This window comes from Heterodontus francisci, chromosome 41, assembly GCF_036365525.1.
Source record: "Heterodontus francisci isolate sHetFra1 chromosome 41, sHetFra1.hap1, whole genome shotgun sequence".
NCBI classification, from domain to species: Eukaryota; Metazoa; Chordata; class Chondrichthyes; order Heterodontiformes; family Heterodontidae; genus Heterodontus; species Heterodontus francisci.
Window position 1 is genome coordinate 30567154 of NC_090411.1, and position 27919 is coordinate 30595072.

At 46.9% G+C, this 27919-nt stretch overlaps 1 protein-coding gene across 1 annotated transcript; it reads right to left on the reverse strand.

Moving 5' to 3' along the window:
- Nucleotides 1-33: 33 nt before the first annotated feature.
- snrnp70 (small nuclear ribonucleoprotein 70 (U1)) lies at nt 34-27919 on the reverse strand. Its single transcript, XM_068019692.1, has 9 exons — nt 27623-27919; nt 20226-20288; nt 19341-19395; nt 18656-18720; nt 17829-17891; nt 15701-15782; nt 3898-3999; nt 2491-2578; nt 34-1357 (listed from the first exon to the last, which is right to left on the reverse strand). Exons 1-9 carry the CDS (start codon nt 27767-27769, stop codon nt 613-615), a joined length of 1410 nt encoding a protein of 469 aa, XP_067875793.1. The 5' UTR covers nt 27770-27919; the 3' UTR covers nt 34-612.

The window sequence follows — 27919 nt, forward strand, 5'->3', positions numbered from 1 at the left end:
GGACCACAAAAGGAAAGACACGTCAAGCACCAGTGACACATGTAAAGATTTATTGTTTTAAATTCTAATCAGACTGTTTAAAGGCTGATATAGACATCTTTCCAACAAAACTGCCAATTTTGCCCTCTGATCATTACCTTCATAAGACTGCAATGTAGAATTATTACAGCACACAGCAACAGGAGCCCTTCACTCCGTTAGGGGTCTTATACTCACTAGAAGCAACTGAGTACCTGATGTAATCACAGGTGCACAATACGGCATATGTTCACCCAAGCCAACACCTCACTGATGGACACCTGTACATAAGAGTACACAGTTGAATCGGATGGCTTTAAAACTGGGTTTATTGTGTATTAGACCATAAAAACAGATTAATAACATTTACCGAGTTTCACAATGCTCAAGAGAAGGATTCCAAACCACCTGCTATGATACACAGTCACTAAAACTTACCCACCTTAAGAAAAAGCAACGAGTACCTCGTGCTGAAAACTTCCTTCACTACAGCTTAAAACCACAAACAAAATAAAGTTGCGATTTCTGTCAAGAAAACAGGGAAAATGAAAATATTGGTCCAATTGTAATAGTTCACTTTGAACACAGGCCTTTTTAGTAACCCTCCGTGGGTGGCTCCATTTGATAACCATTTTCAGCCAACATGAATCCATCTCCAGACTGCATCGACTCCTGATCCATGTACATGTCCTGACTGGTTTCCTCAAGTTGCTCTGGAATCCCATTATCCTGCAGTTTGTCAGATTCCTTATTCCTGTCTCTATCCCTGTCCCTGTCTCTGTCCCGCTTGTGATCTCTATCACGGTCCCGTTCCCTGTCTCTCCTCCTGTCTCGGTCTCTATCCTTGTCTCTGTCTCGGTGGCTTCGTCTACGGTCCCGATCCCGGTCTCTATCTCTGTCCTTATCTCTATCCTTGTCTCGATCCCGATCTCTATCCCTATCTCCCCGTTCTCTATTCTTCTCCTCTACTTCAGGTTTAGACTCAATGGGTTCAATGGCTATATCGACTGCCTGTGCATCATTGTGAGGTCCATCACCCGCCTCAGGCTGGTCTACATCTGTACGTTCTTCCTTCTTATCTTTATCCCTGTCACGGTCTCGCTCTCTCTTACGATCGCGACTGCGGCTGCGCCGCTTGCGATCCCGATCTTTGTCCTTATCTTTCTCTCTGCTTCGCTCACGGCTGTTGCGTGCTTTCCTCTCTTCCTTATCTCGGCTACGCGATCGAGGGCGGCGTCGCTCTCTGGAACGGCTTCTACGCCGTTCACGTTCCTTGTCCCTTTCACGGCTACGCTCACTGCACTCACGACGATCCCGGTCTCGCTCACGGTCCCGGTCTCTGGGAGAGAAAATTTAAATTATTCCTGTTGATTCAGAAATAAAATCAATCCAAACAATTTTAAAAGATTCCAGTGATGCGAGTTCAGATTTTTGTTTTGCCACTGAGCATTTCTTTGTAGTGGGACATCTTAGTGAGGTGAAATCATTTATTGCGCTAGGGAATAGCACCATAGCATTTAAATTACTTATAATGCATTTAATAACTGGAAGAAAGTAAATGAACACAAATAATTGCAGAATACAGGACAACTAAAAAAAAGGAGTTTTAAGGCAGTTGTTTAATTCGTGGAACTACTGCTGCTTTCAAAAAGATGGCTTTTGACTTGTTCTGAATTACAGGCTCAGTTCAGTGTTGATATAGCTATTTTCTAGATTATTTGTCACCGTCACCATCTGCATGATATTCTTTCCATTCATTACTGGAGTTCAATGTACTGGGAGACTAACTCTGCAATGGTGGCTCCCAAGAGCTGTTGTCGGCAAAATACAACAGTCTTGTGATGGTCCAACTGGGATATCAGCACACCGCAAGCAAAATAGTGAGCAGCATTTAGACTGTGGTTCTCCACTGGACCACTGGTTTTCTGATAACTTAACACAAAAGAGCTAGATACAAGTTTATTTCTCTTTCTTCTCCAGCAGCAAATTTCTCCCACACATTACTCAATTGTGGCAAGATGTCAATTTACAGATCCAGCCTTTCCTGCAGCAATTCCCAATTATGACAATGCAAACACAAGCCAGAGACTTTCTGGTGCTGGGTTTCAAAGCAGCAGCACATACCCAGAAGCCTGTTCACCTTGTGCAGGAAAGGTGTAGCGTGCCATTCATCCATCCCTACTCCCACCCCGAAATAAAGAAACAGCTTGTCCCAAGAAAAGTAAAACATCTGTTAAAAAGAGCTGCAGCAGTAAAAAAAAAGCCAGCTGTTATCAAAAACAACTGAAAAATATGGGTACCTACTGATATCGTATGAAATGCTAAAATCTCACATTTACAACTGGATGTCAAATTCACTGAACACAACAGACACACACTGGAGGTCACTCGGGTAATCCAGTGTAAAGTTAAGAAAACCAAAGGCAGTTTGTTCACTTGGTACGGCAGTTACTGCACCAATATGTTTCTCACCTTTCGTCATATCGCGGTGCATCATCACGACCCGAATGTTTGATATTAACATCTGCACCACCTCTGCGAGTGCCACCAAGTCCGCCACCTGCAAAAGGAAACAACCAAACTCGTTGCTTTATAGAACAGGATCCACTGCAATCAGATTTGGGATGTCACTGTGCCTTTAACTTACATCCATTCCTATCAGCACAATGAAATCTCTGCACTTAGCACAGAGAAGTGCAAAAAGGGAAGGCTTAGGCTCTACACTGTAAACCTCAGTGCATTGCAGTTCTCTCATTCTCACTTTTTGTTGAGAGCTGTTGAAAAATTGGAGTAGACCTTCGAACTGTTTTATCTAAAAAAAAGACTTCAGTGCGAGGAAGCAGGGACACACTACACCTACAATGAGTCTATAAGCAGGATATTGTGCGTGAACAACAGCATGTTGCCTACTCGATAGCTGAGTCTACAAATTCATTCAGTTGGAACCAGGAAAAACTAACCATCCAGTTGCAAGAGCACTTTACTACAGACCCATCAGGAATTGCAATAGTTATTGAATACGAGTGTCTCCGGTCAAAAAAACTCAAACCAATAAATTCATTTACTGTACGCAGTAAAGAATGCGAGACAAAGGGTATAACGATCCTGCTTCTTTAAAACTGTCTTTTGACATTACAGCAGATCCCTAGCAATCCAGATAGATCTGTGTCTGAGCAGATACCCACAGTGATCTTCAATTTCAAATTGAAGTGTTTCGAACACTCCGAGACATGCAGAACAGCTCTAATTAGGAGCACTTGCACCATGCAAGTGCCAGGCAATGACCGTCTACAAGAGAGAGTCTAACTACTGCCCTGGATATTCAACGTTACCACCACTGAATCCCTCACCATCAACATCCTGGGTGTCACCATTGAACAGAAACTTAACTGGATCAGCCACATAAATATTGATTATAAAAGCAGGCCAGAGGCTGGATATTCTGTAGATAACTTGCCTCTCAACTTCCCATCTATTAGCACCCATCCACCTTAAACATTCACTCCCACCACCTCTGACACCCATGTCTGCAGTACCATCTACAAGATTCACTATAGCAATTCGCTTAGCCTTCTTTGACAAACTCACAACTTTAACCGCCTCGAAGAACAAGGGCAGCAGGGCGCATGGGAGCATCACTACCTGCAATTTCCCCTCCAACACTCACACCATCCTGAATTGGAAATACATCATTGTTCTTTCATCTGCGCTCGGTCTAAATCCTGGAACATGCTACCCAACTGTGGGAATACCATGTGGATGGCAGTGATTCAAGGCACTGGTTTCTCGAGGGCTGTTCAGGACGTGCAATAAATGCTGGCCTTTCCAGCGATGCCTACATTCCCTGAACAAATAAAAAAATATTCTTTACAATCTTACCGAGCCTCCTTGGGCGCCATCCTTTAACAGTGCGGCCTCTCTCCACATCAACCAAAACTCTTCTCCCATCGATCTTCTTGCCATCTGCGTGTTTGTATGCAGCTGCAACAGAGCGTGCCCAGAACAGCAACTAAAAGTCAGTGGGATTGAACATGGCAAAGCCCTACCCAGCCCCTCCCCTTTTTAAAGGAAAAATATACAGTATTAACTTTTCATGCAGAAACAAAACCTTTAGGGAAAAAAAAGTTCTGTTTCCCTCTCCCCTCCCTCCAACATTTGGAAGCAGGCTGTTGAATGAAATGCAAGAACCAGGGCTAGCTCCTCATTTTCCCAATGCAACACTGCATTCTGGAAAAATGCCTTTTGGCTTTTCTAACTTAGGACAATCTGCTTCTAGTTTTCACAACTGAAAGCTTTAAAATTGTGTCACTTTTTCTAAAGTTGGTTCCATTGGAAAAGGGAAGAGCCAACCCCAGCTAGCGTACAACACTGAGCCATTGAGATCTAATCCTGGAAAGGGAAGAAAAACATTTATTAGAACAACAGTTAATTGAATCCATTACTCAAACGTTCATCTCACACACTCACTTTACTTAACCAAGTTCTGCTAGCTTTAGGGGGAAGTTAGGCCCCAAAAAATACCAGACAAAAAGTGTCACTTGTTGCCTTGCAACAGAAAATGGAAACCAAGCCAATTCTGAAAGTAACTGAAAACAGGGAATCTAGTTTGAATGGCTGAAAACCCTTGTACAGCACCCAAATATAGGAGTGTCAGGGCACCCAACTCAAGAAAGCAACAGAGACAAAGTGCTTTGACTTCAGGACTCACTGACTGAAGGGTGCAGTATAAACAGAACTTGTCTACCCCAAATTGACAGTAAAAGCTAAAGACCAGGCTAAGATTTAAATGAGGGCATTTTAGTATGCAACTCTGGCCAACTGAAGCGAGACTATGAACCAAAGTGGGGTTGCAAGTACAGCACTGGTACACTTTTGGTTTCAAACAGGCACTGACCACTGTGACAAGAAAACTGATGGAATAGGAAAGGAGCAAGTTAAGCTGAAAAATGTCTCCACTTTCCAAAAGGGTTTGCAATTTTCTTTTAAAGGAAGTTGCCAAGGATGGGGTGCAGCGGTATGCGTTGGGGCAGTGTTCAGTCGTCCTGTTGAATGCTATGTACTTCCCCAACTCAAATAGTCCTTGCCTAGAGCCATTATCATTGACTCAATCTCAAGACACTTAAGAAAAAAAACACCATGCACATTTTCAAACCAGCCTCTCCCACTTTAAGGTTGAGGATCAGACCACAAGCTCTCCCACTTGAGCTTGCTAAGTTTTGCTTTCAAACTAACCAGTCCCCTATTCCCCCTATCCTCAAGGGTTGTTACCATTTAATTACTGAATTCTCTTTAAAAACAAGATCCTTCTGAAAAAGGATATTTAATCTCTGCCCTCCGCAGTATTAGTGCAAATTCAGGATAGAGTAAAAATACTAGTTTTGTATTTTTTGTGGCCTAGTTCAGCATTTTCATTCATTGCATCACTCGTATCTAAAAGAAACAATGAGACTATGCTTTCAGTCACACTAAAGAGGGCCATTTCAACCAGGGTTACAAGATCCTGTGTTAATTTTTTTTAAATTTGTTTTTCATCCGCTATACACCACCAGGGAGAAAGAAAAATGGATTAAAAACAGGAACTGGAGGAGGAGGGACGAAGAGGAAAAATAAAATAAGTCGATATAAGCACTACACAGCACCACTAACAAAAGAAAAGAGATTTTACCTGTAAGTTTACTTACAAAAACTGCACTTTAGCCCCCTGCACTCATGAAAATCGGGACGCGCTATCTTGCCAACAGATGGTACAATGTTCAGTGTTTCGACTTCCACTGTTTGTAACTTTCTGCTGCTGAGGATTTACCCTTTACTTACTGCACCTTACCTGCTTTCAGCAGCGATTTTTTTTTTTTTTTAAAGAATTTTCTACATCGGGCGTTTGATTACTTTAACAAGCATATTCAAAAGATAATATATTTACTTAGATTTTTAAAAACGGTATCAGAAAAATGTCTGACTTGTGGCTTTTTCCTCCTTTCAAATTTACTCTGTGCAATCACTGCAACTCGAATGTTCAAAGAACACTAACTTCTACAGAGCTGAATCCAAACACAGGGCAAATTAAAAACGAAGTTTTGGCTCTTACCACAGAATCCTTTGTACCAGTAAACTTCTTTTAACCACTTTTCAATGCTCCTAGTTCCATTTTTCTGTTATATGTTTAATGAGTCTTGCTCAGCATTTGAAACTAAACATTGGTGTTTGGATAAAACCATGGCTCAAGGTATCAGGTGGCACAAAACAGGCCAGGTGCAATCCAGAACATGCTTATCCTTTTGTGCAGCAATGTTATAACTAAAACGGCACTCTTGAATGTCACCAAACCTACCAGCCAGGAAATTACAAATATAAATATAGAAACAGCCAAATTTCAGCACCTGTTAGACTTTCAAAGTTTTAAATCATCACCATGTTCACAAGATACATGAACAGGAACAACTCAACCTGCAGAACTACTACTTTTGCAAAACATTTGAGGCCCCCACTTAAAAGGAAACTAAATACAGAACTTTGTTTAATTTTCAACTTACAACAGAATTGAGCTGACAAATGTTGGGTCAACAACTTGACTAATTTCAAGATGAGTAGTGACACACAGCTACAATGTAGGAAATATCGGGCCAGTTGCTCAACTTGAGGACTCATTACCCTGTAGCTTTTTGTTAGGACACAAAAATAACACAGGCAACTACACTTCCCAAGACACTAAAAATCATAGTAACTGCAAAGTGAAACAAATTAAAAATGCATTTTTATATCAATTGGGATTCTGGAGATTGCTCAAATTAAGACTCCTCCATAAACCACTTTTCTATTTACCCTAGTTGGGGTCATCACTCCCAATCAAAGCCAATTGTTTTTCCAATGTGGACCTGCAGTTCGTGCATATGCACAAGGTCAAAAGTCTTTACAGAGAGAAACATCCTAATTGGAACGATTTGGTGTGCATATCTGAATGAATAAATTTTACAGCTATGATTTTTCTTTTTCACATGTCTTTCATTTTTAAAACCACACAGCCTCTGGTGTTCCTACATTGTTATTTCACTGAAGCACAATATGTCTGCACATTTTCCCCAAATGCAGAGAATTGGCTTCATATCTTTCATGCGTCATCTAACAGTGCAAGACCCACAAAAATCCAGACTGCAATGCAGTCAGAACGCCGGAGATTACTCTGTTTATGTCACACCTCCTGCAAGAGAACTGCATGCCTGCCAGTAAAAGTACTGTCACGATAAAAATGCTCAGGGGAAAACTAAATACACTACGTGGACAAAGGCACCACAATTTCTGGTGATCTAGCCTGATCAGAGAGGGAAATGCATCTCGCACATAAAAGCTGGAACCATTAGCACAAAACGCGCTGACAAAAGAAATCGCGGCTTGGATAAAAACATTTCTTTAAAGAGAGGATCTCACTATCAAGACCCCTTTTACAGCCAAAACATAAGCATCCTTTTTTTCCTTCTCCCACATGCTTTCTTTTCCAAATGAAGAGACAATTAGTTTCACTGCCCTAGATAACCGCAACTCATTCATAGACGAGATTCAGGTGATTTCAGGCAACCAGATGGCAGCCAACAGCAGGTAATCCAGAAGTGTGCGGCATCTCAGCTGTACACGCTAATTCACCTCCCTTGCTGTCGGCTGTAAAGGTGTTTCCCTAAACGTTGACTTTTTCCCCCAAACCAAGGAGTAAAGATGGTGAGAATCCCTCTTTAAAATCAAGTATTCTTTGAACATTCGATTTAAGTATGAAAAATTCAACACAAGCCAGACAATCCCTTGTGGTTTTTTTTTTAAAAAGACAAACTTTTTACCATGTTTTACCAATGTCATTAAAATACCGTTACCAATCCAGCATTGCTTCTGTGTTCTCGCAAGCTTCCATTTGCTTGCAGTAACAAAAGCTCCATGATGTAGACTGGGAATCCCTTCACACCAGCTTACCTGACTCAAATTTACCCGATGAGCACAATTTCTTTGAGCCGCTTGTGTTTTTAAAAAGGTTCTTTGCATTTCAACTTTTTTTGGAAAATGTTTCGATGTATATGAATGGGCACTGAGCTGCAGAATCCCCTTTTTCAAAGCCTACAACGTTCCAGGAAGTATAGAGCTTTTTAAAATTTGAATGCAAGGCATCAGGGTGAAAGCATGAAAAGGAGTTCAGGGTTTAAAAAGTGTTTTAAAAAAAAAAAAAGTTTCTACTGCATTGCTGATAGTGTGAACAATGGCAAATTTTATTTACTGGCTTCCCAGAAATGTGGTCCACTGTGGATTCCTCAAACGTGGCCTTTAGCAGCGAAGTGAATGCCCAGAAATGAAGGAGGGAAAAGACAGAAAGCACAAAAAAAGCAAGCATTTTTAACCTAGATAGAAATCAAGATAGCACCCAGAGTGCAAGCTTTCATCAGATACTGACCTGCGAACATCACCTGGAAGCAGCGATGTTCAAAAGGAAGCAGTGCTTAAACATAGATTTTTTTTTAAATTATGGGCCAGCCAAAGATGATGTTGCAGCTCCAAGATGTGGTATGAAACTGGCTGGTATTTGTTACCGATGTGATGTTACTTTACAGACCACTTGCAAATAAGCCAGTAGTGTTCAAATTTCACAATTTTCTCAGCACTAAAGGTCAGTTATAGGAGAAGTGGATATTGTTTTGAAGTCAATATATTTGATGGAGAAGTTGATCTGATTTAACAATTCTGATAATCATGAATTCAAAAATGTTAATCTACAGGATTATAGCTTCCAAATTGTGTTTATGATGCATAATTATAAAATCCATGAAAATGTAAAGATGCTTGAGCAATTTTAGTCAATATATAAAACTTTTAAAGTAAAAGAATGTTGTGACTTTAGCCTTAAGGGAGCAAAACTGCAAGTGTCTTACTGCAGTTAACAAACTAGGTTCTTTATTTCAGCTACAAATTACCCATTTCAATTTTCCTAAACTCCTAATATTTTCAAACCTCTGCACTAATTATGTACATCCTCTATGTATTATCTGCAAATTTAGCCCCAAACTATCCCTCTCCCCCTTCCAAATTGCTGTAAGCCCCTTTAAGTTCCCAAGGAAAGTGTGAAGTTCACTTAAGCTGAAAGTTCCAGCTATGTTTACCTAATTAAAACAGATGTGGGTAGGCCAATTCTTTCACAGGTGGTGTTTAAATGAAACTCAAACCTAGCATTAATCCTCATCATACCACTGATGAGTCATGTGTCAGGAAATGCTCAGGATCAGGAAGGGTAGGGCTAACAGGTTTGTTCATCTAGTGGTAACCCTTCCTTGACCTGACCTTACTTGTGACTTGAGCCTGCTTTCGGCTCAAACGCCAAACTGCATTACACGTCTTTTGTTTTAAATAAAAGAGGGAAAGGCATTAGTGCAGACAGAATCAAAGAACATTGCAGCATAGATACCAGCCAGACATATCAAATCTGCACTAGTGTTTTGCCCTACAAACCAGCTAGTTTAATCTCACTTTCCTAGTTAGAATCCTGGAATGATGCAGCCATTTGGTCCATTGTGTATGTGCTGGTACTTGATAAATTGTTGCAACTCTGTTATTGAGTACAGAGGCAAAAAGTGGGAGAAAAGAGAAGTGTTGAAAATGTACTTTTATATTTAAAATAGTGCTTAAGTGTTTATTTTTTCATCATGTCGTTGCCATTACAAAAATGCAAATTCAGGCTGAAGAATTTCAGTCAGTATGGGAGTTAAATTCTTTCAAAAAAATCCAACATGGACAAACAATCCAGGACCAGCCAACAGGGCAAGGGAACGGGGTAATTAATTTGCTCATAACCTCACAGCACTGCGGCACTATGCTATCTCTTCCCTAGACCGTGCCCATACATACAATAGTCTGATCTGCCTTGAACTGTAGATCTTTTCCTTTTGAGCACTATATAACCTTACATAATGTGTCCACGGAGGAGTGAAATTAAGGACTGAGGGGCACGTGTCTCATGCACCTGTATTTTTATTTTAAGTTGTTAGTTATGAATGCTACAGAAATGTAACCCTAAATCCAATTTAGTATTATTCTGCATATATTATTCTACAAATGCTTCCTTTGTAGTTAGAATAGATGTAGCATAGCCCTACAAAATTTTACAATGAGTTCAATAAAGAGTAGAGGGTGTGCAGTGATATCTGGAGCACACATTGAAGATAAACTAGGAATTAATACTGAGGTTGGAAATCCAAGTGAGTCAATTTCTTTTTCAGTATAAAAATATCAAGATGTCTCTCATTGGCTTCATAAATACAAATGTCAATTAAGAAAACTAACTAGTTTTAGTTAGTTTAAACTGCATTTGTGCAGTGATCTGTCTAACGAATTGCTCAAGAAAGCAAGCTGCAGTTATTAACAGGATTACTGTTTGATCTTCATGTTCCACCCACACTGCAAAACCTCGACTTTCAGCTCAGGAAATTAGAGGGGCTCATAAAATCTTATAACCCTCTGCATTTAAAAAATCAGGTGGATAGCTACACAATTCCTTTTTACAAAATTTGATTTCCCCCTTACTACTTCTCACCTCCCCCTATCCAGTAGCCAACAGCTGCTCCAATGCCTTTAAGCTCAGTAATGTTTAAATCTCTCTCCTTACCAACGAACTAGTTGGAAAAGCAGGGCATTGGGGAGGTTAAGTAAGCACACAGTATTAAGTATGTGTGCACACAGGCAAGTGCTTGTGCTTAGCAATTAAGTTGGCTTTCTAACTGAAAGATATGAATGCAAATTAAAAAAGTCTAGGTGAAACAAACGTGAGCTTCATCAACACAACTTTTCTTAGTCTAGCCCCATGTCAACAAATATCCCCCCCCATATACACATTGCATATGCCTTCCAGTGAAAATCAAAGCATAGACAAGCGTTCTATATTAAGTACGTAACATTTTTGAACAAAATGTACTCTAATCGTTCTAGGGGTGCAGAAGTACAGTGACCTGATCATGACTGCCTCGAGGGTCTGCATATTTTGCTTTGCTCACTCATAAGCAAGCATAATTGTCCATAAACCTCACAAAAAGACATCCTAAACCACTTATAGCAAATTAGACCCCAAGCCCAAAAACCTAACCTGACTTCAAATATCTCTCAAACTTAAGTGTAAATGGGATGTCTCTTCCTCATCGCATGAGCTACATTGGAGAATGCAAAAACTTATCTTTAATCCACATTTAAATAGCCATGATATCCTCTTTAGTTTCCCATGACCAACAGTGGTAATCTCCAGGATATCAATACTGCACATTGGAAAATTAAATCTAATGCCTGGATCATCAATTCTCAATTTTCTGGATTAGCCTAATGACTAAAATATGTTAATGCACCTGCTCAGCAACCATCTTCACCGCTTAGAATTAGAGACACGTCCAAGAACTGAACTCCAGTATTTGTCAGCGCCAGCTAATAAATATCTTCACAGTGCTCAACACTATGCATGTACATGCATCATTTGAGAGTCCATTTGCATGAAGATTCCTTTTGCCTGAAACAAAGAATCTCCATACAAATGGTCTCTACTACTAAGCTATCTCCTCTCCTAAAAGCTGCAGAAGCTACCCCACACACTCCTTCAGATAGAAATATGGATATCACCATATATTACCTAGCAGGAACACCCCAATGATGAGCCAAAATCTGCAAATCTCACCCCTCTTGCTACCAGACTCAAACCCTCTCCCACTAGAAGCATCAGATAAGGAAATTAGCAGCTAGAGATTAACTTTGTAGCAATTCAAAGCTGACTCCAGTTAAAATAAAAAAGTGGAAACTGTCAACGTTAGTGGATGTTTAGCTTAACTTGGCTGTTAGGTAAACAGGATCAAATGATGTCTCACCAGCAAGACAGCTTACACTGGGAGGGGAAGGGATGAGGGGAAAGGGAATTCTAGGCTGATTTACTTTTTCAGTCATTAGGCATGTATTCACTATACTCCAAATCCAAACAATAAACTTATCAGCTTGAACTGAACTCACAGCAAAGCTAGAATTCCTACTCTGCTGTGCTAATCTTTCACACAGTATTGCAAAGCATCAACTTTTAAATTGACAGTCTTTGTAGGTGCAGATCCCAAAGACAGGAATAAGAGACAAGGCCACTGAGTTTCTTTACCCCAGGGTTATAAGCCCAAACAAGCTTGCAAAAAGCCTACATCCCTCCCTTCCTCTAAACATTCAAGCTTGTTTTTCTGTATTACCTCTAGTGTTTTGTGTACCCTCACCTTTCTCTCAACTGCACTTAGCAAATCCATTGGATCTACATACTGTATTTTAATCACTCTCTCCTCTCACTGTGGTGATGTATTGTGAGTTCTTACCCATCATACAAACCCATATACCAACCATACAATGAGATGTAAGGGGAGCATTAGCATCAGCTGCAAGCCAGCAGTGGCATTTGCCATCAGAATGGTGGCTGCAGTGACAATAGAAATAACACAGAATTAATATACCCCAGCTTACAAACATGGTGTACAATTCACAAACAAACTATTTTCTTAAAAAATAAGACACATTGAGGCCCCTTTCACAAGATGGTTTCATCCTCGTTTAAGAACCAAAACGGTCAGAATTTTTTTTTTTTAAACTTCATTATGGAAAATCTCTCCAGTGCAGTAAAACCTGCGCCACACAGTCAACCTTGAAGGAACCAAACTCCAGCCCAAATGATTTGTTTTTAAGCATATACAGACTCAGTATAATTACAAAGCAGCAAAAGTACCACATGGCCTGAACAGAAGTTTTAAATGCTGTGTATTTCAAGATAGCTCAGTAGTCTGAAGGAGAATGGTCTGAAATTGCAACTTGCAATAGCTGGTGGCTGCTTAACCCAAGTCATACTGAACGGAATTCAAAAGAAACTTTTGATGTTTTTTAAAACCTGACATTTTAATCACAAAGCCAATAGTTTTCAGTGCCAGTGTCATCTATTGTGACGTTGCATTTTTTAAAAAAGGTACAATGGTCAGATGGGTGAGGTTTCCAAAACCTATTCAGCCGTGAAAAGGGCCCAATGACACAAAGTCTTTTTTCTAAAAAAAAAACTCAGATGCCCCGCGATGCTAAAAACTTGTCATAAGCATTAACTGGCAGCATATCAGTCTTTGCTCTCCACTTGCATCATTTCTGACGGTGAAGTTAAGGTGCACAAGATTTGAACACCTGGACTGATTCATAAGCAAAAGTACATGCTCAAATAAAAGGAAAATTATTTCCTTAGCGTTGCTGTTTCGAGAAGGGCAACAGGCTCAAGCCCATTCCACCAAGGACGGAAAGCAGCAACTGTGCACGGTCAGCACTAAATAGGAGAAAGAATATTCTCCCAAACTTCCCCAATAAATGTTAACTCAATGCTATTTAAATACTGCATTTTAGGGCAGCCAGGTCCTAGATTCCCAGAATCAGTTTGCAAGTTCTCCCTGTGACCTTGTGGGTTTTCGCCGGATGCTCCGATTTCCTCCCACAGCCAAAGACTTGCAGATTGATATGTAAATTGGCCATTATAAATTGCCCCTAGTGTAGGTAGGTGATAGGGAATATGGGATTACTGCAGGGTTAGTATAAATGGGTGGTTGTTGGTCGGCACAGACACGGTGGGCCGAAGGGCCTGTTTCAGTGCTGTATCTCTAAATAAATAAATCACTTCAAAATGGGAAACCACAGGGTTAGAATACCTAGCCCAGTGCTGGAGTGACCTGTGCCTTCAAGATTTACTTATACTCAGCAGCCTGCATTGGCATCCAGCAGTGCCTGCACCCATCCTGAATATGGGAAAAAAAAATGCATTAATAAGACTAGTAAGAGTGAGGACCTGATTCCAGCTGCTCAATACGAACACAAAATTAAACTAATCTTCAGTCGTTAAGCAGGAAATGTGAAGCAAGTCCTCACTATGATAAAATAGTCAATTATAAATCATTAACACTTTAATACACTACCGTAGCATACTTACCACACCATGCATCCATTATAGAGTAATAACACAAATAGCCCCCTAGAGACCAACAACACCAGTTCTGAAATAACAGGCTTTTAAAAAGCACCTTGGAGTAAATACAGTTGAAATTTGATAAACAGTAACAAGTGCAAGCATAATTGACAAGAGTAATTGTTATTCTTAGTGCAAGTGCTAAATTAAGCATAATCCCAGATTTCAGTCATAGCATGTCTTGGCACTAGTGTATGTCTATCAGGATTCAGCTGTATTCATCCATTATAGAAACCTGCTCCCAACTTTCTAAGGATGATGTTTCAATGTTTTAACAATGGCAATACGTTTTGCACCATGCATGTTCCACTATGTGATCGAGTGGTTTATGAACTGCTGCCACAAAATGCAGTGACTGGCTGATTTGCATCCTCTTCAGGGGATAGTTTTTAAGTACCCGTGGAAGAGGAAAGCAGGGAAGTTCTAACTAGACTTTTCCCCCTTGAGACAGAACTTCCAGCTCATTTGCCAATGAGTTTCTCAGCATACATAATCAGGGTATGGAAACCAAATGATTTTAGTTTAAATATTCTACTGCCCCGAAACCTCTTTGAATACTAACCAAAGAGGCCCAGACAAAACAATACGGCTCAATAGTCTCTGGCCCGCTTAGGTAACTAAACAGCAGTTTTACTGGCCTGTATTGTAGTCTTGCTCTAACCAAAAAATACTTTTGTCTCAGACTTGGTACCGATTTCAATGGCCCCACTAAACACAAGGCAATCTTCACGACTAACAACTTGGTACAAAGTGATGCTCACCATATCAAGATATTGTTTTAGCAGGACTGATTTGATGGCAGATACCTTGGTCAGCCATTAATTATAATTGTTCAACCCAAAGTAGCTCACATACAGGTGAGTTTGGGGACTGAAGTCTGCTTAAAGAAATTAGTCGAATCCTTCAATCAAGGTGAAGTCAAAGTTGATTTTAACATCTTGTGGATAGCTCTATTTATATTTAAAACATTCAAACCCCAATATGAAAATTGACAGCACCAGGAATCCCTTTCACTCAAACTCACTTGCTATGGATTTAACCCCTTAGCCAGGCCAGTAGTTTACACAATGTGCGAATATCCTAAATTCAAGGGAAAGCAGGCTCACTCCAACTTGAAAGCTCACCTCCTGCCACCCCAAGAGGCACCTGTCAGCTGTGTGCAATCCTATCTCAAAACTGGTGCACCATAGTAAGCTGACGTTTAAAAATATCTGGGTTGAAGACAGGATCAGGCACAGTACTGCAAAAAAGGAGCTCCATTAAGAAATCCAAGCCATTTTAAAATAAGGGGTAATTACACATCTGGACATATTATATTAGGTTAAATGCCCTGCCAGATGTCTAGATTTTCTCCCACTTGATTCTAGAAAACCTTCAAATACAGTCCTGAAGACTCATAGTACATATGGATCGACACAAAGGCATTTGAGAAGTTGCCCTGCATCTATTTGGGACCATCAAAACCCAAGTAATAGTTTTCCACTCAGAATCTTTTCACAACGGAACCCTAACGTGGAGCAAATCCGAGCATATGCAATTTAGATCCAGTCAGATCTGCTGGCTCATATCTGCACCCAGCAATAGTGTGTACTACATACGGGAACTACTGAACTGAAACTATTAGCCATTCAGAACCCCTCCCACCCCACGAACACTCAAATCACTTACAATGCATGTCTCGCTCATGCTCATATTCGATGAAAGCGTAACCACGGGGCTTTCCAGTCCGTTTATTATACACCATGTAGATCTTGAGAAAGGGGAGAGAAAGGAACCAAAACAGCACATCAAGGAATGAACCACAGGTCACATAATACAAAACTATTGATTACTTAGACTAACAAAAACACATCTGCTTGATCATCCAGGTCCCAATCTAATTTTCCAAAGCTCAACCCTTCACTCTGATAAAATCAAGAATCTTTCCAATTCCTGTTTGAAATATTTTAATTGAGTGCACTGAGCACAAGTCTAGATCATAATCGACTGAAAATACACAAGTCTCCAAGGGGCACTGTATGGAAATTGGTTTGAATAAAGAGAATTTACCACCATTTACACAAGAGCTACACTACAGCCCAAGTAAACCCTAGCTGGAACAGCAATACTCTATTGCTCTGGCTTAGCCCAAGACCAAATGATGTTGCTAATACACTGCATTTAACTAGCACCTAAACTCGTGCACATTTTCCTTACAACAATTTGACAAAAATGTTGCAGAAATTGACGAGTCAGTGAAACCAGACTTCCCAAAAATGGAACTGTGGATGTTAACAATTCTTACTGACTTAGGCTCCATTTGTTAAAAAATTCTAACTGCAATGATAGCCATGTTAGTGTATACACAAACTCCAAGAGAAAAATCAGGAAAGGCTGAAAATCAGAAATAAAGGCAGAATATGGAAATGCACAAGTCAATTAGCAACTGTAAAGATCAATAATTCAGACCATTGTACTTGCATCCAAAATGTTAACCTATCTTTTCTTTTTCCTCAAAGAGCTCCCCTCCACTACGGATGACAGGACCCTCGAGCATGTCCATTCCATTTCCCACACATCTGCTCTCATCCCTTTCCCTCCTTCAGATTCGTGATAGGGTTCCCCTTGTCCACTCCTTCACCCCACCAGTCTCCACATTGAAAGAATAATCCTCCATCATTTGCACCATCTCCAGCATAATGCTAAACTTATCTTCCCTTCCCCATTCAGCATTCCAAAGGGACCATTCTCTCTGCAACACCCTGGACCACTCCTCAATCACACCCTCTTCAAGTGCAGGAGTTGCAACAACTGCCCTTTTTACCTCCTTTCTTCCCACCATCAAGGGCCTCAAACACTCCAAGGTGAAACAATTTATTTGTATTTAATTTGGTATACTGTATTTCATGCTCACAATGTAGTCTCCTCTACATTAACGTGACTAAAGAGAGACCGGATAACTGCGTTTTGGACCTCCGTGCAGTCTGCAAGCGTAACCCGAGCTTCCGGTTGCTTGCCTTTTGAATTGTCTCTCGTACTCCTACTTTGACCTCAGTCTCCTACACTGCTCTAATGAAGCTCAATGTAAGTTGGAGTAACAGCACTTTATCTTTCGACTGGGCACTTCACACACCTCACAACATCCAGTTCAACAATTTCAGATAACCTCCGCCACTATTTTGGACAGCAGCTGTTGGCGATTACAATTCCCATTTACACCGCCTCTGGACTCATCTTTTGTTTCTCTACTGTCTTGTACCACCATCCCTTTTGTCATTTAATTCCTCCTGCCTGCCACCTTGTAAGCTCTTCACTTTTCTTCTTCACCCTCCCCACCCCCCAACAACTTTCCCTGCCTCTGTACTTGCCCAAAATCTGTTACTTCTTAAACTTTTTCCAGTGCTACTAAAAGGTCATCAACCTTAAGAGTTAACTGTTTTTCTCTCTCCAGATGCTGTCCAGCCTACTATTTCCAGCACATTCTGGTTTCACATCTTTTCTCTTTACAAGTGCTAAATGACTTGTGCAATTTCAGTTTTTCTGATTTTATTACAGAAGCCTTTAGTGTTCTGCTCATTAAGAGTCAAGTAGTGGGCTTATTTGAAAGCCCGATCCCCAAGCAGGAATAATTTTCCCCCAGCAAGAATAACTTATTTACTTATGTGCTGTGCTTCTATCCTGTTCTGGGGTCTCGTCCCACTCTTGGCTGTCAGGACATATGCAACATGGAGATTTAAAAAAAGAACCACAGGGTTAGTGTTCTTTTATTCAGCACTTGCACCATAATTTGAAAGCAATTCTATTATGATATGCTTACCCTTTTAATGGGGCCATAGACCTCAAATTCACGCCTCAGCTTGGATTCTGTAGTATCATAGTTCTGTATTGAAGAGGCAACAAGAGTCAATCATTTATACACACAAAAATAAGCTCAAGACTACTCAAATGGTTCAGAAAAATATTGTTTCCAATGAGCAATTTACAGTTTTAAAAAAAGTGTAAGTTCATCTCAGATGAAAAATCACTAGTCAGCCCACCACAGCAGTTGCACTTCTACTCCTCCACCCCCTAGTCTAGGTCTTGCAGCTATCCTGCCACATTATTCCCAACAACCCAAATTCAGCATCCAAGGTCAACTCATCTGTTCAATACTTAAAGCTGCCTCAATAACAAAGCAGTAATTTAACCCAAAGAATATAGTATTCAACACTAAACAATTTGCCAAGATCTTAAACCTTTTTTTGAAGGATAAAACTACAAGACCACAAGAAATAGTAGACCATTCAGCCCTTGAGCCTGCTCTGCCATTCAAGATCATGGCTGATCTGATTGTGGCCTTAACTCCACTTTCCTGCTTGACCCCATAACCCTTGACTCCTAGGTTTCTAAAAAAAAAATTAATGGCCAAGAAGGAAAGGTACCCCAGGATATTCTGAACAAAAACTACACTTGCAAATATACAGGGCCAGAGAGAATAGTAAGTGGACTTCAGCCTGCACAACATGGGCTACTGAAGTAATACATCTACCCACATGCACTGGGTAAAAGGAAATCAATACCAGCACATCACCAATGGATCTCTTCTTCTCCCACCACCTTCCCCTTGCTTTTCATCAGAAAGCTAAATAAAAATTGAAAACGTACCACCCTGGCAACAAACAGTGTCTTGAAAGCATCGCCCTGTGCATTTGGATCATTGTGAGGATCCCCTGTAGACCAGAAAAAAATACATTTCAAATGATGCAGTCTCATTTCACAATTAGCATTTACTATTCAAAAGCTCTGGAATTCCCTCCATAACCCTCTCCACCTCTTTACTCCTGTAAGATACTCCTTAAAACTGCTTCCTTGACCAAGCTTTTGGGTCACCTGTTCAAATATCACATGTGGCTCAGTGGCAAATTTTGTTTGACAATTTTGTTGTGAAGTGCCTTATGGGCCTTTTACAATGCTAAAGGCAATATATAAATCCAACTTGTTGTTCATAGCAACCAAGTTCAACTATTCATGTATTAAATTTACTTACTTTTGGAGCTTAAATAATATTTGAAGACATGTAAATGCCACTTTTTAGTTTACTTGGCCTAAAGTATGTGCAAGCTATTACATAATTTTAAGGGGTGTAAAATTACTGTACTTTCCTGGGGGTGGAAAGACACCTCTACTATTTCTAGTTAAGCAACCTCCTTCTAAAAAGCTTGTATGTAAATTGCAGGTTCAGACAGTATCAAGCTCCATGAGTTCAATGCTAATTGTTATTGTATTCCTCGTCAGCATCTGTTTTAATTTGGTGCAACATTCAATTCAACAGACCTTTCAGTAAACTTACACATCTTAAGCTCATTTTCTACTTCCTGCTGTCTTCTCTCAATCTTCTCACGTCTCTGCAAAAGGAAAATCACAATATCTGGCATCACACAGGAGAAAGTCAGTAGAATCACTGGATTATCCATATGCATTCCAGAATATGCATGAAGAGAACTTCCAACACATGTTCTGCAACCGAGCTCAATAATATTTGAAATAAGATCCATCATAGTAGCAGCTGAAACCACCACCTGGTGTACCAATAAGACACACAGATAGATGAAACCACTACTGCATGTTGAATTAACAAAGTTGTGTCAGGCAGCAGCTAGGTGGTTTCAGTTAGCAAGCAGGAAAGGAAGACAGAAATCGATCCAGTGACTACTGCTGAAAAGTCAATGTGTAGGCAATGCTTGCGAAAAGGGTCAGGCTCAGTGAAGACCCTATAACAATATCATATGCACTATGAAAAAAGACAGAGGCGCAAGGGGAGAGCCAACTGTGCAACAGCCCCAACAAACAAATTTCTCTGTAGAATCTGTGGAAGAGCCTGTCACTCTAGAATTGGCCTTTATAGCCATTCCAGGCGCTGCTTTACAAACCACTGACCACCTCCAGGCGCGTATCCATTGTCTCTCGAGATAAGGAGGCCCAAAAGAAATGTATGTATAGAGAGAATATGGCCACTTCAACGAAGTGCGACAAAGCCTACAGCCTCATGGACCCACATTCCCATAAGAGATGAGCAAAATAGCTCCTCAATGAAAAAAAATAGTAAGAGACCCTCAAAGAATTACAGCAGCACAAAGATATTTTCTACAATGGCCTTTCAAACTTTAAAATCCACTGGCTGACACCACCCTCTCCTACTTCGCCCCAGGTCATACACCAGGGATAAATATTTCACCTTTCTTTCCATACGCTCCTCCCGCGTCTCGGCTCTTGTCGGAGGCGGGGCATCTCTAGGGTCCTACATGGCAGAAAAAAAGCAATCAAAAATTCAGAACCACACAAGCAGGAATCTTCATTAAACCCAGGAGGCTCACTGGTCTTCCCTTTTCCTGGATAAAGGCCAGTAAGGTTACAAACCGTAGTACAAATGCATTGCATAATGACCATTTGGCAGTGTCCGCAGAATATCAGCAGCACCCGTGACCAGATTTCGACACAAACATGAGAACTAATGATTCCTGTGAAAATGCTCCATCTGCAGTAATTTTTCCCCCCTGCTGTAGCATTAATCTAAATGTAGATTTAACACCCATTAGGTCCCACATCTACAAGAATTATGAGGCACTCGTTCCACTCCCTGCTTGCCATCCCCCGCAAAACAATAAAATGAATAAGACTTCACTGTACTAGAAAACTACAACAATCAAATGAGGTACGTCTAGTCTGGAGTTCTCCCTGGCCAACATTCATCCCTTAACCAACACCACTAAAACAGTTTAATGGATCACTTATATCCTGCTGTGCACAAGTTGTCTGCCTCATTTCCCAAGGACTCTATCCTTCAAAATTGCTCAATGGCCCATGAATCACCTTGGATGTTCCTAGATCACGAAAGGTGCTTTAAGTTATTATTCTCTGTATAAATATTTGAGCCACGAAAAGGATGACCCTGGTCTACTCAGTGCCCATCCCCAGAGCAAACTGGATGAGTGAGATTACCGGTCTTTCATGGCATTATCAGCATCTTTCAGGTGTAACCGCCATTGGGAACCCAGTTAGGAGAATATCAGAATTGTTACAACACAAAAGGATGCCATTCATCCCATCGTGTCTGCACCGCTCTCCTAATCAGCATTCACCTAGTGCCTAGAGTTGAGTTACTCGTCACAGAATTCCCAGCCTGATTTACTCTCATAGCCACAGTATTTATACGGATGGTCCAGTTAAGTTTCTGTCTCACCATCTTTCTCCAAATTTATCTCTCTCTCTCGCTCTTGCTCTGTCTCGCTATTTCTGAGCTGTATATCTCTCTCTATCCCTGCCACACGCTCTTGGACTTTCTATCTCTGTCTCTCCCTTTATTTCTCTTTCTGTCTCTGTCTCAATATTTCTCTGTTTGACTCACACTGTCACTCGCCCTCTGTTATTCTCTCCAACGTGATCCTTCTCTCCTACTCTTCCAGAACCTCCCTCCCTGACACTATATCTCAGAGTCATCAAGTCATTTACAGCACAGATGGAGGCCACCCAAGTACCAAATCCTTAATACTAAATCAAATATCTATATCAGTATTCCCTTTCTTCATAACATAAGGAATTCAGATTTGAAGTATTAGACCAGAATAAACAAACATCGGCTTCTGTATTGAGTTAGGAACAGTCTTGATTTCAGCAAACTGGAAGAACACGGAGAAGAATGGAGAATTAAAGAGCAAAAAATTACAAAATAAATTGCTGGAAAACAAGAGGCAGAGATGGGTGTGTACAGGTTTAAGGAAGGATCGTGCTCAGGGCCTTATCTGAAATCCCCATTTCCGGTAACAATTCCCGTGCCCAAACTGGACTCTCACCTCATTCTCCCCACCTAATAGACTTTCCCATCTCTCTGCACCCCAACGCCCACCTACTAGGCCCACTCCTCACCCACGAGGGCCTCACACTACAACCAACCCACCCAACCAGCCACAAAGGCCTTCCCACCAACCCAATAGGCCCTCATCCAGCCACACTGGGCCCTCAGCATCCCACCCATGTGGTTCTCACTCCCCCCAGCCCCCCCCTCACTAGTCCCTCTCTGCATTAGCTCCCCACCCTCCCCCCCCACCACACCTACTCCCTCCACCGCTCCCACCCCCCCTCACTACGCGCCCCCCCTCTCCCCCCCCACCCACTCGCCCCCCTCCCCAACTACTCGCCACCCTCTCCCCAACTACTCGAACCCCCTCTCCCCAACTACTCGAACCCCCTCTCCCCCCAAGCCCCATCCCCCCCAACTACTCAGCCCCCCCTCTCCCCCCAAGCCCCATCCCCCCCAACTACTCAGCCCCCCCTCTCCCCCCAAGCCCCATCCCCCCCAACTACTCAGCCCCCCCTCTCCCCCCAAGCCCCATCCCCCCCAACTACTCAGCCCCCCCCTCTCCCCCCAAGCCCCATCCCCCCCAACTACTCAGCCCCCCTCTCTTCCACCCTCCATCCACTCAGCCCCCCTCTCTTCCACCCCCCCTCTCCCCCAACTACTCAGCCCCCCCCTCTTCCACCCCCCCTCTCCCCCAACTACTCAGCCCCCCTCTCCCCCAACTACTCAGCCCCACTCTCTTCCACCCCCCATCCACTCAGCCCCCCCCTCTCCCTCCCCCCACTACTCGCCCCCCCCCTCTCCCACCCCCCACTACTCGCCCCCGCCTCTCCCTCCCCCCACTACTCGCCCCCCCCTCTCCCTCCCCCCACTACTCGCCCCCCCCCTCTCCCTCCCCCCACTACTCGCCCCCCCCTCTCCCTCCCCCCACTACTCGCCCCCCCCCTCTCCCTCCCCCCACTACTCGCCCCCCCCCCACTACTCGCCCCCCCCCTCCCTCCCCCCACTACTCGCCCCCCCCTCTCCCTCCCCCCACTACTCGCCCCCCCCTCTCCCTCCCCCCACTACTCGCCCCCCCCTCTCCCTCCCCCCACTACTCGCCCCCCCCTCTCCCTCCCCCCACTACTCGCCCCCCCCTCTCCCTCCCCCCACTACTCGCCCCCCTCTCCCTCCCCCCACTACTCGCCCCCCTCTCCCTCCCCCCACTACTCGCCCCCCTCTCCCTCCCCCCACTACTCGCCCCCCTCTCCCTCCCCCCACTACTCGCCCCCCTCTCCCTCCCCCCACTACTCGCCCCCCTCTCCCTCCCCCCACTACTCGCCCCCCTCTCCCTCCCCCCACTACTCGCCCCCCTCTCCCTCCCCCCACTATTCAGCCCCCCCTCTCCCCCCCCACTATTCAGCCCCGCCTACTACTCGCCCCCTCTCTCCCCCCAAGCCCCGTCCCCCCCAACTACTCAGCCCCCCCTCTACAACTCGCCCCCCCCTCTCTCCTCCCCACACTACTCACCCCCTGTCTCCCCCTCTCCCCCAACTACTCGCCCCCCCTCTCCCCCAACTACTCGCCCCCCCTCTCCCCCAACTACTCGCCCCCCCTCTCTCTCCCCCCACTACTCGCCCCCCCTCTCTCTCCCCCCCCAACTACTCGCCCCCCCTCTCTCTCCCCCCCAACTACTCGCCCCCCCTCTCTCTCCCCCCCAACTACTCGCCCCCCCTCTCTCTCCCCCCCAACTACTCGCCCCCCCTCTCTCTCCCCCCCCAACTACTCGCCCCCCTCTCTCTCCCCCCCCAACTACTCGCCCCCCTCTCTCTCCCCCCCCAACTACTCGCCCCCCTCTCTCTCCCCCCCCAACTACTCGCCCCCCTCTCTCTCCCCCCCCAACTACTCGCCCCCCTCTCTCCCCCCCCAACTACTCGCCCCCCCTCTCTCTCCCCCCCCAACTACTCGCCCCCCTCTCTCTCCCCCCCCAACTACTCGCCCCCCTCTCTCTCCCCCCCCAACTACTCGCCCCCCTCTCTCTCCCCCCCCAACTACTCGCCCCCCTCTCTCTCCCCCCCCAACTACTCGCCCCCCTCTCTCTCCCCCCCCAACTACTCGCCCCCCTCTCCTGCCCACCCAACTACTCGCCCCCCCCTCTCCTGCCCACCCAACTACTCGCCCCCCTCTCCTGCCCACCCAACTACTCGCCCCCCTATCCTGCCCACCCAACTACTCGCCCCCCTCTCCTGCCCACCCAACTACTCGCCCCCCTCTCCTCCCAACTACTCAGCCCCCCTCTCCCCCCCAACTACTCGCCCCCCCTCCCCCCCAACTACTCGCCCCCCCTCTCCCCCCCAACTACTCGCCCCCCCTCCCCCAACTACTCGCCCCCCCCTCCCCCTCCCCCAACTACTCGCCCCGCCCTCTCCCCCCCAACTACTCGCCCCCCCTCTCTCTCTCCTCCCCCACTACTCGCCCCCCTCTCTCTCTCTCTCCTCCCCCACTACTCGCCCCCCTCTCTCTCTCTCCTCCCCCACTACTCGCCCCCCCTCTCTCTCTCCTCCCCCACTACTCGCCCCCCTCTCTCTCTCCTCCCCCACTACTCGCCCCCCTCTCTCTCTCCTCCCCCACTACTCGCCCCCCCTCTCTCTCTCCTCCCCCACTACTCGCCCCCCCTCTCTCTCTCCTCCCCCACTACTCGCCCCCCCTCTCTCTCTCCTCCCCCACTACTCGCCCCCCCTCTCCTCCCCCCCCACAACTACTCAGCCCCCCTCTCCTCCCCCCCCCCACAACTACTCAGCCCCCCACCCCCCACTAGCCCCCCCTCTCCCCGCCCCCCCTCACTACTCGGCCCCCCTCTCCCCCACTACTCGCCCCCCCAATACTAAGCCCCCCTCCCCCCACTACTAGCCCCCCTCCCTCCCCCCCCCAACTACTAGCCCCCCTCCCTCCCCCCCCCCAACTACTAGCCCCCCTCCCTCCCCCCCCCAACTACTAGCCCCCCTCCCTCCCCCCCCCAACTACTAGCCCCCCCAAATACTAACCCCCCCTCCCTACCCCCCCAAATACTAAGCCCCCCTCCCCCATTACTCACCCCCTCCCTCCCCCCCAACTACTAGCCCCCCTCCCACCCCCCCAACTACTAGCCCCCCTCCCTCCCCCCCCCCAACTACTAGCCCCCCTCCCTCCCCCCCAACTACTAGCCCCCCTCCCACCCCCCCAACTACTAGCCCCCCTCCCTCCCCCCCCCCAACTACTAGCCCCCCTCCCTCCCCCCCCAACTACTAGCCCCCCTCCCTCCCTCCCCCCCCCCAACTACTAGCCCCCCTCCCCCCCCCCCCCCAACTACTAGCCCCCCTCCCTCCCCCCCCCCAACTACTAGCCCCCCTCCCTCCCTCCCCCCAACTACTAGCCCCCCTCCCTCCCTCCCCCCAACTACTAGCCCCCCTCCCTCCCCCCCCCCCAACTACTAGCCCCCCTCCCTCCCCCCCCCCCAACTACTAGCCCCCCTCCCTCCAACTACTAGCCCCCCTCCCTCCCCCCCCCCCAACTACTAGCCCCCCTCCCTCCCCCCCCCCAACTACTAGCCCCCCTCCCTCCCCCCCCCCCAACTACTAGCCCCCCTCCCTCCCCCCCCCCCCAACTACTAGCCCCCCTCCCTCCCCCCCCCCCAACTACTAGCCCCCCTCCCTCCCCCCCCCCAACTACTAGCCCCCCTCCCTCCCCCCCCAACTACTAGCCCCCCAAATACTAACCCCCCCAATACTAAGCCCCCCTCCCCCATTACTCGCCCCCTCCCTCCCCCCCAACTACTGGCCTCCCTCCCCCCCCCCCAACTACTGGCCTCCCTCCCCCCCCCCCAACTACTAGCCCCCCCTCCCTCCCCCCCCCAACTACTAGCCCCCCTCCCTCCCCCCCCCCAACTACTAGCCCCCCTCCCTCCCCCCCCCCAACTACTAGCCCCCCTCCCTCCCCCCCCCCAACTACTAGCCCCCCTCCCTCCCCCCCCCCAACTACTAGCCCCCCTCCCTCCCCCCCCCCAACTACTAGCCCCCCTCCCTCCCCCCCCAACTACTAGCCCCCCTCCCTCCCCCCCCAACTACTAGCCCCCCTCCCACCCCCCCCAACTACTAGCCCCCCTCCCACCCCCCCTACTAGCCCCCCTCCCACCCCCCCCAACTACTAGCCCCCCTCCCACCCCCCCTACTAGCCCCCCTCCCTCCCCCCCCCAACTACTAGCCCACCCAAATACTAAGCCCCCCTCCCCATTACTCGCCCCCTCCCTCCCCCCCAACTACTAGCCCCCCTCCCACCCCCCCAACTACTAGTCCCCCTCCCTCCCCCCCCAACTACTAGCCCCCCTCCCTCTCCCCCCCCAACTACTAGCCCCCCTCCCTCTCCCCCCCAACTACTAGCCCCCCCAAATACTAAGCCCCCCTCCCCCACTACTCGCCCCCCTCCCTCCCCCCAACTACTCGCCCCCCTCCCTCCCCCCCCAACTACTCGCACCCCCCCCTCCCCCCCCCAACTACTCGCACCCCTCCCTCCCCCCCCCCAACTACTCGCACCCCTCCCTCCCCCCCCCCAACTACTCGCACCCCTCCCTCCCCCCCCCCAACTACTCGCACCCCTCCCTCCCCCCCCCCAACTACTCGCACCCCTCCCTCCCCCCCCCCAACTACTCGCACCCCTCCCTCCCCCCCCCCAACTACTCGCACCCCTCCCTCCCCCCCCCCAACTACTCGCACCCCTCCCTCCCCCCCCCCAACTACTCGCACCCCTCCCTCCCCCCCCCCAACTACTCGCACCCCTCCCTCCCCCCCCCAACTACTCGCACCCCTCCCTCCCCCCCCCAACTACTCGCACCCCTCCCTCCCCCCCCCAACTACTCACACCCCTCCCTCCCCCCCCCCAACTACTCGCACCCCTCCCTCCCCCCCCCAACTACTCGCACCCCTCCCTCCCCCCCCCCAACTACTCGCACCCCTCCCCCCCCCCCAACTACTCGCACCCCTCCCTCCCCCCCCCAACTACTCGCACCCCTCCCCCCCCCCAACTACTCGCACCCCTCCCTCCCCCCCCAACTACTCGCACCCCTCCCTCCCCCCCCAACTACTCACCCCCCCAAATACTAAGCCCCCCTAACTCCCCCCCCAAATACTAAGCCCCCTTAACTCCCCCCCCACTACTCACCCCCCCAAATACTAAGCCCCCCTCCCACTACTCACCCCCTCTTCCCCCCCCACCCCCCAAATACTAAGCCCCCTCCCCCCCACTACTCACCCCCCCCAAATACTAAGCCCCCCCTCCCACTACTCACCCCCTCTTCCCCCCCCGCCCCCCCAAATACTAAGCCCCCCTGCCCCCCCAAATACTAAGCCCCCCTGCCACTACTCACCCCCTCTTCCCCCCCGCCCCCCCAAATACTAAGCCCCCCTCCCCCCCACTACTCACCCCCCCAAATACTAAGCCCCCCCTCCCACTACTCACCCCCTCTTCCCCCCCCGCCCCCCCAAATACTAAGCCCCCCTGCCACTACTCACCCCCTCTCCCACCCTCTCCCCCCCCCGCACTTTTCCTGCCTCCCCCCCCTACTGCCCACCACGCTCCCCCTCCCCAACACTCCCCCTACTCGTCCCCCCCCCACCCCCTATACACCACCACACACTCAGACACGCGCACACGGAGCTACGTTTGAGGCCTAGTTTCCTCAACCGCCCGACGCGCCCCCCACCACTCACACACACCCCCCACCCCCCCCACCACACACACCCCGCCCTGCCTCCGGGCGCCCTCACCTCGAACTCCCTGACGAAGCTGGCGATGCCGGAGTACGGCTGGTTGTGATGCTTCTCATGCGGCAGTTTCTCCAGCGGCGGCAGGTAGGGCACCGGGTCCCGCGGCGCGAAGAGCGCCAGCAGGTTGGGCGGCAGAAACTGAGTCATGGTGAGTTGAGCCCGGCCGGGAACCCCTCACCACCCCCGGGTTAGGGCCGACACCGGGAACCGTTGGTTACCACTCTTATTAATCTAATAAAACCAGAGCCGCTTCCTAACGCGCGCGCCGAAAGAGCGAGAAAAAACAAAATGGCAGCC